The 15,747-nt window shown below is 44.4% G+C and overlaps 1 protein-coding gene across 2 annotated transcripts in view; it reads right to left on the bottom strand.

The window, feature by feature from the left end:
- Positions 1 to 3,265: 3,265 nt before the first annotated feature.
- Positions 3,266 to 15,747, bottom strand: part of Lrrc36 (leucine rich repeat containing 36) — a 51,442-nt gene continuing 38,960 nt past the window's right edge. Inside the window, exons 9-14 of one of the 2 annotated variants that reach the window (XM_076915766.1) lie at positions 14,391 to 14,677; positions 11,389 to 11,554; positions 9,756 to 9,904; positions 8,900 to 9,023; positions 6,267 to 6,381; positions 3,266 to 3,574 (exon numbers count right to left, since the gene is read on the bottom strand). In XM_076915766.1, the coding sequence (XP_076771881.1) occupies positions 3,568 to 3,574; positions 6,267 to 6,381; positions 8,900 to 9,023; positions 9,756 to 9,904; positions 11,389 to 11,554; positions 14,391 to 14,677 (848 nt within the window). In that variant the 3' untranslated portion in view covers positions 3,266 to 3,567. Of the gene's footprint in view, positions 3,609 to 6,266; positions 6,382 to 8,899; positions 9,024 to 9,755; positions 9,905 to 11,388; positions 11,555 to 14,390; positions 14,678 to 15,747 lie in introns of both variants that reach the window. The other variant, XM_034522166.2, reaches the window with a different exon arrangement.

The raw sequence follows: 15,747 nt of genomic DNA, 5'->3' as shown, positions 1-15,747 counted from the left end.
GCCTTAGGGAGATGCAGAGCTTTTTACTGGACCCTGACCCAGGGCGGTGACATCACAGCCTGTTGTCCAATCAATAAGGCCTCAGTCTGCTCTCACCATTTGCACAGGAGAAGGAAGGATGAGACATCAGAGTTGGCAGAGGCTCAGGGGCAGGCCTCAGCACTGTGGCTGCCAGCAGGGGGCTACTAGGGTAAGGTGTTTGGGCTCTAGCCAGAATCTCAGAACATTCAGGGCTAGAAAGAACTAGAGAATAAACAGTTGATTTATGGCGGAGCAAACTGAGGGAAGAAAAAGAATTCAACAGATGAACCCTAAACTGTAAACCTCTTGTCTTCATGCTACCCTGTCTGGCACAGCAACCCCTAACACTGTTTCTCAAAAAAAAAAAAAAAAAAAAAAAAAAAAAAAAAAAAAAAAAAAAAATTAAAACAAACCAACAAAAGACGGGACCTAATGGCCAGTGATGAGCCCAGTGTCCCACTTGAGGGACTCCTGGCTGACTCCTCCCATCTGTTCATCATTCTAGTGGGAAAGGTGGGGACGCTCTGCTCCCTTCCAGAGCCCCCGGTGTCTTGCTAGAACTGTTCCCAGAGCGCATGCGTTGCTTCCTTGCTGTGGTAACAAGGAGATGGTGGTCTGGCCTGTTCACGAGAGGGAAGCTTCCAGGTTCAGAGGCTCAGGTTCACCAGTAACTTCTCTGTGTACCCCATCCCCACAGGCTGTCCTGCGATGTTCTGCTCTCACTGGGCTTAAGCCCAGCCATGTGGGGAGGAGACATGCGGACAAATGGTGTGAGACCGACAGGGATGAAGAAAGGTCAGGTGGAAAGCAGAGGGACCAGGCTAGCACCTGTCTCCTAGATGCCAGAGGCTGGCTCTTCACTGGGATGGCCCTCTCAAGCTACCTGGGAAGAGTTCCAGCTTTCCCCTCCCCAGCAGTGAAGGAGTAGTCCCTCCATGTAGCCTTGGAAATTCGCTTGAATCACAAGCTTCATGTCAGTGAGCATTGTGGAAATCCTAAATCCTTCCAGCTTCTACTTCCTGAAAGATCGCCACAGCAAGTGGGTTTACCTGTGTCTATACATGGACCCCACTCTCAGCTAGAGTTGCAGGGATGGGTGGGGGAGGGAAGACAGCTAATGAGGAGAGGAGAGGAGAGGGGCAGCAGCCTGTTATTCCTGTGACTGCTGGGATGGCTTGGAGAAAGGGGGCAGGTATTGCCTGACGCTGAACTCCACATAGTAGCAGAAAGATCTGTTTTCTTTGACAAGCCACATAGAGCCAGAAGCAGCTCAAAGTCCATTTAGGGACAGGGGGACTCCTGAGGCTAAAACCCATGAGTGCCTTCTCTAGCAAGGCTCTGCTGACAAGGATACCCCATTAATACCTCTCTACAGTGGGAAAGTCTGTTTGGGCAGAGACCTTCCTGAGAACTGGTTGCACAGCAGAATTGCTTTCTTCTCCTCCACTGTAGGGCAGGCTTAGAGTGCCAGCCTCTCTACTCGTTTTTCTTTGCTCCAGAGGGTTTTCTCTGCTCTCCAAGTTGGTTCTAGCTAGCCCTGCATGGTGACAGCTATGGCCTTTCCCTTGACATTATAACAGCTACCTCCTGTCTCCCCAGACTATATGACACATCAGGAAAAATCAGAATCTGAGAGCACTTACCTCCCCAGGAATGACCAGAAGCCCAAGAATGGCTGGCCTGAGTCAGGACCAGCCATGTCCTGTGACGAAGGGCATGACCACGGAGGTGGCTTAGTATGCCAGGCTCTTCGCTGCTTTTTAGAGGAGCTCTGTGCAGATGCTGGGCTGCCACCGTAAGATGCTCATACTAGGGCCAGGAAGAGGTGGATGGTACAAAGAAACACCATGTTTGCCCACAGTGGCTCGCATAGCAAGGTGGTTTGTGTCCTGAGTTGTTTCTAAAATGTAACAACTCAGACATCCCCCTTTCTAGGCAAGGCTTAGGCTCTATGGAGACTTCTTAATGGGACAAAGAGACAGAGGAACTGGCTTTTGTGGAACATGCAGACAAAAGCTTATGGCTCCTCTTGAAAAGATAAAATCAGGTGTCTGTGGATTTATTTATAATTCAGAAACATGGAGGCTTCACAGCCCACAACATAGCACAAGACTCCTTCCCTGCACGGCATGTGAGTTAGCCCCTTGCCTCTCTTCCTGACATGGTGACATAGGTGAGGTGGCATCAGAGTGATAGTGTTTTGTTTTTTGGCAGCTCTGGAGAAAGCTGGTATAGAAGCAGACCCACTGAGGTTTAAGATAGCTGCTCTATCAGGACCAAAGAATGTGTAGTCCTCATGTGTGAAATGGCACTGGACCCAGGTATGCTCACAAGCCGTGCCTTGGGTGGGCCTGCTCCTGCTGCTTCTGCTGTCCAGCTTCTTTGTGCTTAGCCTGTCCTGCTCCAGTCACCCCTTCTCTTTATAGAGGGAACCTTTTTAGTGCACGCCTCTACCCTTCGGCCCCTTAGTGGGAAGTCTGCAAGGAGCCATGCAGCCAAGCTCCTCTGCCTTCCCTGCCCCCAGCCCTGGAGAGGAGCCACTCCCTTGGTGACACAGCAAAGCTGCAGCTCTCCGCTTGTTCTTCCTCTTGATCCTGTGCCTTGCCTAGTAACCTGCTTATTCTCAGGTCTCATTTGACTGTCCTCTGGGGACATTTTCCTGACATTGCATTCTCCAGGCAAAGACTGATGTCCTATCACATACTCCTGTGGTACCACATCCCACTGTATCCCTGACCCATGGTCCTCCAGGGCTCACTAGACTCTGCATCTTAGTCTAAGAGGCTCTGCATCTTTCCTTTAGCATCCTAATCTGTGAGACCCACTACACACCGAGACTTCACTAGAGCTTCCACATGTACCCAACATTCACCCACATGTTCTTATTCCAGGCTCTCATTAGATCAACCTCTGAGGACTGTCACCTGAGTCCTAGCAGGCCTCGGGCTCCTCCAGAGTGTATACGCTTGCACTGTGGCGGGAGGGGACTCCAAATGTTTCAGTCTCTGGAAATGCTTCTAACACAAAGGTTCTAACACAAAAGTGACAGATGTTCTTTTGTAACTTTCCGCCACAGCCTCGAATGACACTGAAAAGTGTCCACTATTTTTTCCTTTCTGACATTTTCAATCAAATGTTTCTGTGTGAAATGGTGCCTAGGACCAAGTGCCAACAATTTGTGTGGGCAGAAGGAAAGAATGACCAAATGAGGGGAGATAAATGGAAAAATAAAAGAGGGACAATATAAAGTAATCATAATAAGTTTTTCTTAATCTTTGGGGGTAAACACCAGTACCCACCACAGGGACAGCAGCACTGGGCGTCCTCATGGGTGAGAGAGCTGGTGGGGACGGTTTCCGTGCTAGCTCCACAGACTAGGCTCGGGGTCAGCTTCTGAGACACTCTGTATTAGGTACTGACCAGTGTCGTGTACCACTGGTGAGGAGGAAGACAGCGTGCTTTTCCCAAAGGGCGACGATCTCCCCAGAGGATGGCTCTTCTCGGGAGGCAGGAGTGATTTCCCGGAATAGCCTTTCTGCTCTTTATTCAGCTGCTGCAGCAGATACTCATTAGTTACCACCAGGGATCTGAGGCCCGGGGGAGGAGGGGGGGAAAGGCAGTCATGAAATCACAAAAGCAAAGCACACAGCATCTGGGACTGAAATGGCTACTAAAGAGAAGCGTACAGCGCAGTAACACCTTTCTATACAACTGTCCAATGTATGAGTGGTTATTTTAAAAGCAGACCACGGTTCCTTTGCTTCTGCTCATGGGCTGCATTCCAGACTGACTGAAGCAGTGGCGGATCTCACATTTTATGGAATGGTTCTTCCATTCCTTTCTTGATGAGGGAGGGAGAACCGCAGGGACACTGGAGTCTGATCAGGCCGTCAACCCCCACTCCCTAATCACTGCCTCCTTTAACAACCTGTCTCCATACCAGACTAATGGTGCAAGCCTCTACTGCATTCTTGAACTCGGAATTATCACACAACACTAAAAGCCATTCACACAACAGCACAAAATATGATGTATACAGCCAGGTGTAGTGGTGCCTGCCCTTAATCCCAGCACTCAGGGGGCAGAAGCAGGTGAAGCTCTGGAACTTAAGGCCAGCCTGGTCTACATAGTGAATTTCATGACAGCCAGGGCTATGTAGAGAGACCCTGTCTCAAAAAAAAAAAATGTATATAAATAGCATTAGTTACCGAACTGTTTTGTTTGGGGGCTTCAAGATGGGGACTGAGACGTGGACCTCACACTCACTGGGCACACACACACCACAGCTCACACTATGCTATTTTTGGAAGTCAAATACTGTTCATCTAAACTGGTATTAATAGAGAACTATTTTTTTAAATAGGTATAATCATACAATGAGTACTAGGCATCTGTAACAAGGATGGAGAACTAACTCATAGACTCTTGTGAACTGATTTTTCAAGATAAAACTGTTGGGCCAAGGAGATGGCTCAGTGGGTAAAGGTGCTGGCAGGCATGCTTGACAACCTGAGGTCGATCCTTGGGACCCTCACGGAAGAGGAAAATACGCTGCCCTCCCCATATTCCAGCACATTCAATCCTCCCTTCCTACCAAACACAAATAAACGAGTTACAGCCGGCCTGGAAGGTGACTCCCAAAGCACTGGCTGCTTTTCAGAGGATTCCAGTTCAATTCCCAGCACCCACACGGTGGCTCGAAACTACCAGTAACTGTAGTTTCAGGGATCCCGGAACCTCTTCTGGATTCCATGGGTATCAGGCATGTGTGCAGGCAAAGTACCCATGCACATAAAATAAAACATTTTTAAAAATAAAAAAATGAATTAAATAAGTAACACCTGTGCTCCCTTTTATGCATAAAAGATGGGCAGATAACAGCACCGCCAGCATCCACTGCAGAAGGCCAGGAAGAGGAAACAGTGGACGCTTCTGCATTGATCTTATTTATGGACTTGACTTTGGGATAATGATATGTTTTATAAAACTGTACAAACAAAATAAACCCCCAAAATTTCCCTAAGCATCAAAGTAAAAATAAAACAAATGAGCTGAATGGCTTAGGGAAAGAGCTCCTTCAAGTCCATTTGTGGTGGGTACGGTGAGTGTTCATCCCTTAAGGGATAGAATATGTGCACAGTGTGGGCTCCAGACCAGTAGCCACAGCACAGCCTGAAACACCAAAATGCAGATTCTCAAGTCCCCAGCCTACAGTGCCAATCAGAACTCTGGCCTGAGACCCAGCATCTGCGTTTCAACAAACGCCTCCTGGAATTCCCATGCAGACCTAGGTTTGAGAACCGTGACTTTATATTATTCTCCTTACTCTGTAAAGCTTGAAATAATTAGAAAAGACTTTTGATGTTGCTTGTTTTTTGTTTGTTTGTTTGTTTGTTTGTAGATAGAGTCTCAGGTGGTATAGGCTAGCCTTAAACTCAGTATGTAGCTGAGGCTGTCCTTGAAGTGCTGACCCTCCTACTACCGCAAGTGCCAGATTAGAAGCAGGTGCCACCATGACAAACTGAAAAGTTGGGGGCTTTGTTTTTTGGGTTTTTGTTTTGTTTTGTAAGGTCACCCAGAAAGGGCCTGGATCTGGGATCTGGCCCTCTGGCTTCACTGCCACTCTACAGAAAATCAGTGGGGAGATCTGGGTGTAATGGTGGGGGTTTTGGGTTTGTAAACATTAGTGAAAGTCATAGCAGAGGTGAACCAGCAAATCAGCTTTTCAAGGGCTTTCCGTGGATTGCCAGCTACATTCAGCCACCTCCCAGCCTCTCCCCTCGCCCAGGTGTCTGCAGTCTGCAGCTTGAGGGCGCTTTCTGTGTGAAGAGGCTGACGTTAGAGTGTACTTTAGATTCTTTTCCCAGTTAGTCCCTACTGAGTGCTCTCGGTGAGTCTTTGGGGCCCAATAGCAAATACTTCCCAGAGGAGCCAGATGGCCGATCTGAGGGGTTGGTAATGACCAAAACAATCAGACGACCCTAGAGTCCTATTACAGCCACCAAGAGAAAAACTAATTGAGTAGTTGCAACCCACCGACGCCATCAAAGGTTTGTCCCTGGTGTATCATAGCAGTATTGAACTAAACTAGTCCTTTGATCCCTGGCTAACTGGCCAAGTACAGGAGATTTACATACAGACTGCACTAATTTACACAGGTGTGGATTCTAGCTTCCAAGAAAAGCAGAGGAGGCAGAGAGGAGTGAGCACACACTCTGAAGCCAGCCAGCCAGGCCTGCTCCTACCTCTGACTCTCATGGAGAAGAGCGACTGTCTCCTCCAGCCTTTTCAGTTGCGTCAGCTCCTGGTTCAGGCAGGCCACCTGGATAGTCAGCTGTTGGTTTTTGTGCAGAAGATCATCTACAAAAGGCACAGCAGCCAAGGAGTGAGCAGGACTCTAAGTTCACTTTTGAGTAGCGCTCAAGTACTCAGGAACATCTTGCCTGTGACCCCCATATGTGACCCCCACCATCCCCTCCCTCAGAGACAGGGGTTATTTGATAAGAATATGGCATTTGGCAACAGATCTGACTTACAATTCAGCCAGGTACAGTTGCACATAGGTGCACCAAGTTTCCAGTTTCACTACAGCTGATGACCATGGCCCACAGTACCCCAGTGAGGACCAGGGGCACACCTGCCCTCTCTCTATGCCCAGTAAACAAACAATCTCCTGCATTCTCCATTTTGGTTTGGAACCAGGTGCCCTTCTCTCCCTACCTAGTTTGTGAAAACATCTACAACTGTATCAATCTATAAAATTATAAAACTGCAATATTTCAGTGATAGCAAAGACAGTTACTCCTGCCTTATACTCTGCCACCTGCCTGTGGCCATGAGGTAGGTGAGAGCATAGGACCCTGATCCTAGAAGATCCAGTTTTCTAGAATAATTCTCTGAAAACGCTAACGTGCTTACCAATCACCTGGGAGCTTGTTAAAAATAGATTCCGATTCAGTAGGCAGTATGCCCTTGACTAACAAGCTCCCAGGCGATGCTACCTACCATGGATCACGTTTTGAATAGCAGGGTCTAAAAGGTGAAAAGCAGGAATGCCATAGCTGCACTAACCCCCAGTAAGCTGCCATACAGAGCCAGGCCTTACGGCTGAATAAAAGGATTATTTCTCAAAATAGGTAGGAGAAGATTGATGTTTCCATTTTATCTGGGGTTTGTGACTATCACCACGTGGTGCTGAGTTTAATAGTGGAGGCTCAGTGCTCCCAGGTCGAGTTTCTCACAGCTGTAGAGTGCTGTATTTACTTATGAAAGCTGGGCTAGAGGTTTGAAGTTGAAGGTAGACTTTAAAATATAGATCAACCTATGATAGTAATGAAATAGTGAAAACCAATACTTAAGTGGGTATTGTTTTTCATTTACCACAATGGCAAACCTAAAAAGAAAAGGTAGCATTTTCTGCTGGGCATTGTGGCCTACAAACTTATCCCAACCCTTGGGAGGCAGACAGGTGAATCTCTTAAGTTTTAAGCCACCCTAGTACACAGAGCAAGTTCCAGGACAGCCAGGGATACACAGAGAAACCCTGTCTCAAAAAACAAAAACAAAAACAGAAACAAAACAGACAAAAGTAGCTTTTGGGGCCTGGAGAGATGGCTCAGTGGTTAAGAGCACTGGCTGCTCTTCCGGAGGTCCTGAGTTCAATTCCCAGCAACCACATGATGGCTCACAACCATCTGTAATGGGATCCAGTGCCCTCTTCTGGTGTGTCTGAAGACAGCTACAGTGTACTCATATAAATAAATAAATAAATCTGAAAAGAAGGAAGAAGTAGCATTCGGGAAGATGGAGTGAAAGGGAATCAAATACTGATGTGCTTAAGCAAAACCATGTTTCTGTGGATGAGTTAGTGTTGTCTAAAATGTCTGTGCCCTTTGACTTCTAGGGAAATAGTTTGAAGTGCAGGCCAATCTTTGTCCAGCAGCTTTGGGCAGCAGTGTCACTGACAACAGCATGAGCCTCCCTCGGAGCTGTAGCTCTACCACCAGGGAAGCAAGGTGGTCTCAGAAAACTTTTCATTCCGGGTGTTACTTCACATGAGCTCGTCCCCTGGAACAGTCAGTCTCTTTAGAATTACCGACATTTGCTCCGTAGTGTACAGTCACTGTCATACATGAAGGCAGCTTTATGGTTACTAAATATTAGAAACAACAGTATAGAATCTGACAGACAAATGACGGCTACTCATGCAGCACCGTGTGAGCCGCCGGTGCCATTTAATTAGTGCCATTAAGGGATGTAGGTGTGTGGTTGCTGGAGTACAGAGGGGAAATGACTACACAAGTATATACGGTAACTTTCTGGCATTACACAAGTGTTTTATATAATATGTACGGTAACTTTCTGGAGTTACACAAGTGTTTTAAATTTTTGTTAGAATCAAACTAAAGATGACTATATTTTGTATGTAAATTATCTTTAAAAGTGATGGTATAATTTAAATTTTGAGTTGAATGTCTATCGTGTGGAGGATAACTGGAAGAAATAATTCAGAAATACTGGTGGTATTCATTGCTGGGTCATGGGGCTGTATTTCTTTACACATATTCTCCTGCTGTGATGACAAAAGGCATTGTCGTTCTAAAAAGGCCATTCATGTATGTTTTACACGGACACAAAGCTTTACGTGGTAATTCAAGGATGCCTACATTACAATTTTCTGGGGACCCAGCCTGGGCTGGATTCCTAGCACCACAAAAATAAGATAACTCTCTGAGCTAAGATCAAATTCCCAGTAAGTCCCAAAGACAAATAATGGCTAAAGGAAACCGAGGGCAGCCTTTGGCAGATGAAGATCATTAAACAGGTCATTTGCCAAGAGTTACTTTGGGCAATCACACCCCTGGCTTTCCTAACTTACCGTGTGTGTGAGATGGGTGCCCACTCACAATCGAGGTGGCAGCGGCTCCCTCCAACTGCTGAATTTTTTCTGACAGAATAAGGTTTTCCTCCAGCACTTTGACCAGTTTTTGCTTCAAACTTTCCTTTAGACCAGAAAACAATGTACCAACAGGTTAAGAATGTGAATTCCTGGGGAGTGCTTTTTCCTCTAGAGACAGACAGAATGGGGTACAGCTGTGTGACCTCAGTACAAATTTGATTCATGGTAAGCACAGTTCAAAGGCAGCATTCAAACTGATCCTGTGTAATCTCGGTCTTCCTGGTGAGTAATCTAGACTCTGGCTTGAACAGTGGTGGCTTTGCAAGGGGCTGGCATTCTGAGTCAATAATTAGAAATTTCTAGGGCCCAGCTTGGTGCCCGAAAACCCACTGAAGGTAAGAAAACAGAAACTGAGGGCTATAAGATTCTTCCTTCTTTCCCAAAGCCAGCAGCCAGATATTCAAATATGGCTGCTGCTCTGAGGCTCAGAAGGGACAAAGATGGCTTTTGCCTTCCACACTGGTTCTCAGTGGTATGATCCTACATGTTTTTACCCTAGAGTTTTTATCGGCTTCCTCACCTTGACCTTTAAGTATTTCTTTAGGAGATTTGGATTTGGACTAGGATGGTGGAGTCATTCCTGAAGAACCTGTATGTCCCCGTCCTAACAAGTTCTGTAGTCCTGATTTGTCCCACCTGCCTTTTCCCTGTTTGGGTTCTGGAATGTCTAAGTGTCCATGGCAGGGATGCTCTTCAGGCCCCCAGCTGTTCTAGTCATGATGCTATGTCTTTTCTGGTAAAGGAAGAGGAGAGCGCAATGAGGGAGGGGCCATACCACATCATTAGGAACCAGCTGCCCTGCTTCCTTTGGCTCCATCTCCCTCCAGCGCAAGGCTTTCCCCGCCTTGTCATCAAGCAGCGAGTGATGCCATTGCTGAAGAGGTGCAGGGACCACCAAGGACAGGAGCAAATCTCTGGCGAGACCTAACAAAAATTCAGGTTGAGTACATGGGGAATCTTAAAGACCAAAGCTCAGAATCCAAACCAACAACTGCTCTGCAATCTAAGCGTCCGCTTTTGACATGAGTGAAGTGGCTGAATGGACGCCAAATCTTTTGTGAAGGATAACTCAGAACCCTCCCTGGATGGTCCAGAGGTACTGTTCCAGTGGATGATTTCCTACAAAGTGGCAACAGTGGCTCTACATGGAAAAGAAGACAGTTTCTTTATCCTCTATGTCCCTTTAGAATTAAGTTTTTAAACTAACATATATTGATTATATTTAATAATGGATTTTATCATGACAGTTTCATACATGTACATAACTTATTATTATATTCACACATATATTACCCTCTCTGTACTCTTCCCGTAAAATTTTTTAATTAAAAATTTTGAGGTGGGGGTTGGAGAGATGGCTCAGCAGTTAAGAGTATTTGCTTCTTTTGAAGAGGGCCAGAGTTCAGTCCCCAGCAGGTGTCAGGTGGTTCACAACCACTGTATCTCCAGCTCCAGGGAATCTAACACTCTCCTCTGGTCTCTATGGGGCACCTATATGCATATATATACACCAATGTTGACAACTGGAGCTAAAATCTTTTGTTTGTTTGTTTGTTTGTTTGTTTGTTTTGAGACAGTCTCTCTGTATAGCCCTGGTTGTCCCAGAACTCACTGTGTAGACCAGGCTGGCCTCGAACTCACAGAGATCAGCCTGCTTCTGCCTCCCAAGTGCTGGGATTAAAAGCATAACACACCATTACTGCCTGGATAAAACTAAAATCTTTGAAGAAAAGTTTTTTAGTGCTGGAATGGGGTTTGTGCAAGATGTTTGACCACTGAATTATAGCCTCAGCCCTTAGAAATTAAAAATATTTTTTGCAGCCCAAACAATGTTTAAGTTTCTAGTTTCTTCTCAAAGCTTTACTAACGAATAAAATTTCCTTGAGTTCTCTTGCCATCAAACAACAGACAAACACCAGGAGCCAACATTTGTAAAGCAATCTGCCGAGGCTTCTAGAAATTAACCCTTGAGAAGAGCCCAAGAACATTAATTCATTTGCATTTTTAAAAATCAATATTTCAACAGTCTCTGCAAATTTCAGATGATCAAACCTGTCTTCAATACTGGTACTTTCAATGGATCATAAAATGATCTTGCAATTATTAATATTACTACTCTCTATTACATATATCTGATCATGTAACATGTTACCAAAGACCACACAGGAGCACAGCACACGAAGAAGAAAACCACTGCTACAAAGCAAGCGGATAAATAGCTGATTTTGACAAAACAGGGAAGACAAATGTGACAACAGTGTAGATTCGTCACTTATGGCATTTCTGGGAAATGTCTGCAAGTGATACAAGCTTCCCCTTGCAAGCTAAGGGAGCTGGATGGCTGTTAACAAAACAAACCACAGGGCAGAAGCAAGTCCTGCCCTCAGTGCAGAGAGCCATGCACTTACCAAGAAACTTCTTGTTGAGGAGGAGGGAGCCAGACCCATTCCAGTGCTGATCCACCAGCTCCAGGAGCTGTCTGAGGACAGTGGCCACATGGGGGGTTCTGGCAGAGATCGGGGGACTATGGTTTCCTGATGAACCATGCAAACTGCCCAGGTCACTAGAGAGAGGCTCAAGAAGACAAAAACAAAAACAAAACCCAGGATCGTTTGTGTGGTTCTTATACAACAAGGGGAATAAAGATCCAGACATTTAAAGCATCAATAATTATTTAAAGTAACAGAGCTTTCATCTTTGGTTTAGATATGAATCCGAATACTACTATGTGCAAGGCAATCACATGAAATATTCAGGGAAATTTCATGTTTCTTTTTTCTTTTTCTTTGATAGATTGATCCCAGAACCCTGTACGTTCTTGGCAAGTGCTCTGTCATGGAGCCTCATCTCTACACCCTCAAGGACAAATTCAAAAGGAGTAGATCTAGCGTTATTTTTCCATGGAGGTTTTTAGAATTTATTAACAATAAAAATGTGTTATTTGGTACGTACATGTATGGTTCGGGGCACTATGTAATATAAAAAGAAGATTAAATTGCAGGATGGTTTAAAAAGTACTATATGTGATAAGATAAAATTGAGAGTAATTTAATGAGAAATTAAAATTCATAATAAACTTGTACTTAAAACATTCTCCAACATTTTAGAAATATAAGTCAAATGTCATTGTTGGGTCAATTACTAATGATATTTTTTATTTAAAAAAACATGGAGAGATCTATAGTAAAAGTCACAGTTGTTTTGTTCATTCCAACCTGACACAAATATTATTATGTATATATTATATATAAGGCTATCTCCTTATTTCTATAGAGTCTTATGGACTTCAACAAAGCTAATACAGGCCAGAGATGTAGCTCAGTGATAGAGAGCTTGCTTAGCATGTGTAAAACCCTGGCTTCTATCCACAGCAACACACACACACACACACACACACACACACACACACACACACACTGATATAAATTAAAGCCAAGTTATTTCTCAATTCTTGGCTCCTTTGATGTAAAAGACTACAGATGATTAATTAGCTAATGAATTACAACACCCAGGACAGTGACATGAGCTGAGTAACATGTGTGGCCTGTGATTGGTAAGGAATGACATCACAACTGGGATAAACATGTACTCAGAAAGTCTGTACCCAGCACTCATCAGGACAGAGCGAGGACTGGGGATATATGAAGGACACAAGGTGGGATACTTGGGATGTTAACCTGATTTGGGGTTAAAACATAGAAAAGTCTAGTCATATCAGGAGGCTATTTTAGGGAAATTTATTAAAAATAAATATTTACTGTTAATTGTTTTCTTTTACTTTTTTTCTTTTATTGGTTGAGACAGAGTCTCATGTGGCCCAGGCAGGTCTTGAACTCCTCCCCAGGTGCTACTGATATACTTCACCATGCTGAGTTTAATGCTTTTTTTTTTCTTTTTAAGATTGAGAATGATAGATTTCAGAAACCAAACGTCATATATATATATATATATATATATATATATATATATATATTTCATAGTCAAGGACTTGGCACATGTGTGATCCCTGAACTCTATCTCGAACACCCATTAAAAGCAAAAAAGTCTGCCTTTGTGTTTAGATTAAGTTAGCACTTTGAAAGGTCTCCATAGTAAGAAAAACAATGTCTAACAGGAAAAAGTAGGAATATTAAAGATAGTCCAAAAATGTTGAAATTTTAACAATATATGAAATAGAAGTGAAATTTTTTTCTTAGGCTGTTTTAGTAACTAAGCATCCCAAATATCCTAAGTGTCCCTGAGACCTCATCCTAAACATATGATCACAGTTAGTGGTTTTGTCTGATAAAATAGTCATTTGTGGCTGAGAATGTAAAACAAGCCAAAAAAAATTTAAGGAAAATATTGCAAGACTGCCCCCTTTAGTGCACAAAAAATACAATTGTCTCCAGAGGCTTTCTGGGCTTCTTCTCCCTTTTATTACTTGTGGTATGTGATTGTGCCTAGGTCCTCATACGTATCGATACAGGCAAGCTGTACCCCAGCTCTCCCCTCCCCCCCAGAGTTCTGAAAACTGAACAGGAAGGATTCAAAGAATCAAGGAACAGAAATTTCTGTCAAGTCATCCTAATATGCAAAGAGATTCCCAGTAACCAGAACTTAAATAGGCTAGGAACAGCTTTGATCAAACACTGCTTCCTCAGGAGACAGGAAACGGCCGATGCATGGTTTATGTGAAGAGGGCCATGGACTGTTGGAGATGCATTCATTCCTCAGCCTAAATGGAAGGCTTCCTGCCGGCAATAGGACCTGGAGAAAATTAGCACCCAGAAAAGATAGCTCTTGATTCTGAGTTCATTTTCAGCTAAAAATCCTCTGGATGATCTAATTCATTTGCTTGCTGATACTTTGGGGAAAATTTTTAGAATCATTTGGGTCTCTGTACAGAAAAGCAAAATAATGATTTTAGCTGAGCATAGTGATGCATGTCTATAATCCCAGCACTGAGGAGGCTGAGGCAGGTAGATCTCTGGGTTTAAGGCCGTCTGATCTATGTATAAAATGAGTTCCAGACCAGCTAGGGCTACACAGTGAGACCCTGTCTCAAAAAAAAAAAAAAAAAAAAAAAAAAAAGATTTTATAAAAACTATTTCAAGTAAGTTAGTTACTTGTGACAGTTTCTTTATTGCTTCCTGTTGGCAAACCCTTGCAGGACATTAAAGTGTTCTCTACCATGTCCCCTGTTTATGCTCTCAAAGACAATCAGGGTCAGTTCCTTTGTGATATAAAGCTTTTCCTAAGGGCAGAAGAATCACAGGCTTTATCCTGGTAATTTTGGCCATAGGCCTTTGAAAATCCCAACAAACTTCTAGCACTATTGGTGGGAACCACCCCAAACCCCAAGAGCAGCACATTCTGTTCTTGAGTCTTTGTGTTTCTTGTACACACACAAACAAGTCAATACTTGCACCTCGCTGCCTGTAGTATCTTGGAAACCACGCTTCAGATTCAGGTTGGCAGGGACATTGTCCTTTCGCTTGAATCCTCTCCTTGAAGGACTTAATGACCTCTTAGTTGGAATCTGTCTGTTTTCTGGAGTCCCAGGAGGCAGCAGCAGTGTCCGCAGAGAATTTCCTAGGGCAGGGTTGCTTGGGAAAGAACCAGGTGCTGGTGCGAAATCCCGGAGGGTGGAGAGCTGTTGTTCCACATTGGCCAGCAGAGCAGGGTCACTGTTGAAATGGGTTGTGGCATAGAGATCTGTGGAGAAAGCAGCCTGGGAAATGAAGCAGCCTTTCAGCTCTCTAACACATTGCATCTGTTGGTATCTCGGGTCATGATAACCACTCTTAAGCATACACCGTTAACTCTGTGAACCCTCCCACTCCCCCTCTGTTCTGATTAACTGCAACTCTACAGGCTCCTAGCCTATACCAGAGCAGCTGTTGGAGAACAACACACATCTGTCTGACCTTCCTCCCTTTAATTCATCACTGCTAAGTTACTTTGAAACTCATCTCTTCCCTCCTTTATCTCAGTGAGAAAACAGACAATCAAACCAAAGGTCCATGCCACTTCACCACTGAATCTATCAGGTGACTTATCATTTATCTGCTGTCTGAATGTATTCTCTGCCTCCTCCTTGTAGATGAGCTGCTGGTATGTCAACTGAGGCCAGCTTCTTTACCAGCCAACTACATTTCATGTCCTCTGGACCAGACAAGTAGTTTCCTGCTGCAGCTGTTTTCTATTTTCTGCTATGTTAATATGCTCCTTCTACTGATGGTTCCTGTCAGACTTATGGGACTCCATCTCCATCCCCTCTTCCACTTCTCTGCTCCCTCCCATCGAGAAACTCCTTTTTTTTTTTTTTTTTTTGGTTTTTCGAGACAGGGTTTCTCTGTGTAGCCCTGGCTGTCCTGGAACTCACTCTGTAGACCAGGCTGGCCTCGAACTCAGAAATCCGCCTGCCTCTGCCTCCCAAGTGCTGGGATTAAAGGCGTGCGCCACCTCCGCCCGGCCGAGAAACTCCTTGATGGGGTTATATAGACTTAGTACTCTATTGCTTCATCCCCGATGTTTTTTTTTTTTTTTTTTTTTTAAACTCACCTCAATGGAACTTTTATTTTAATGCATCCCCTGAAGCTATTCACTAACTCCTTTGTATTTCCAAATAACTGCCAGTCCCAATTCCCCTTCCCTACAGCCTCCAACACGGAACACACACACACACACACACACACACACACACACACACACACACTACAGGGTTTCCCTATGTCACCCTGGCTGTCCTGAAACTCATTCTGTAGAACATACTGGCCTTGAAC

Source organism: Arvicanthis niloticus, chromosome 18 (genome assembly GCF_011762505.2).
Source record: "Arvicanthis niloticus isolate mArvNil1 chromosome 18, mArvNil1.pat.X, whole genome shotgun sequence".
NCBI classification, from domain to species: domain Eukaryota; kingdom Metazoa; phylum Chordata; class Mammalia; order Rodentia; family Muridae; genus Arvicanthis; species Arvicanthis niloticus.
Note: the sequence above shows the minus strand (reverse complement) of the source record. Positions and strands in the feature narration are given on the sequence as shown.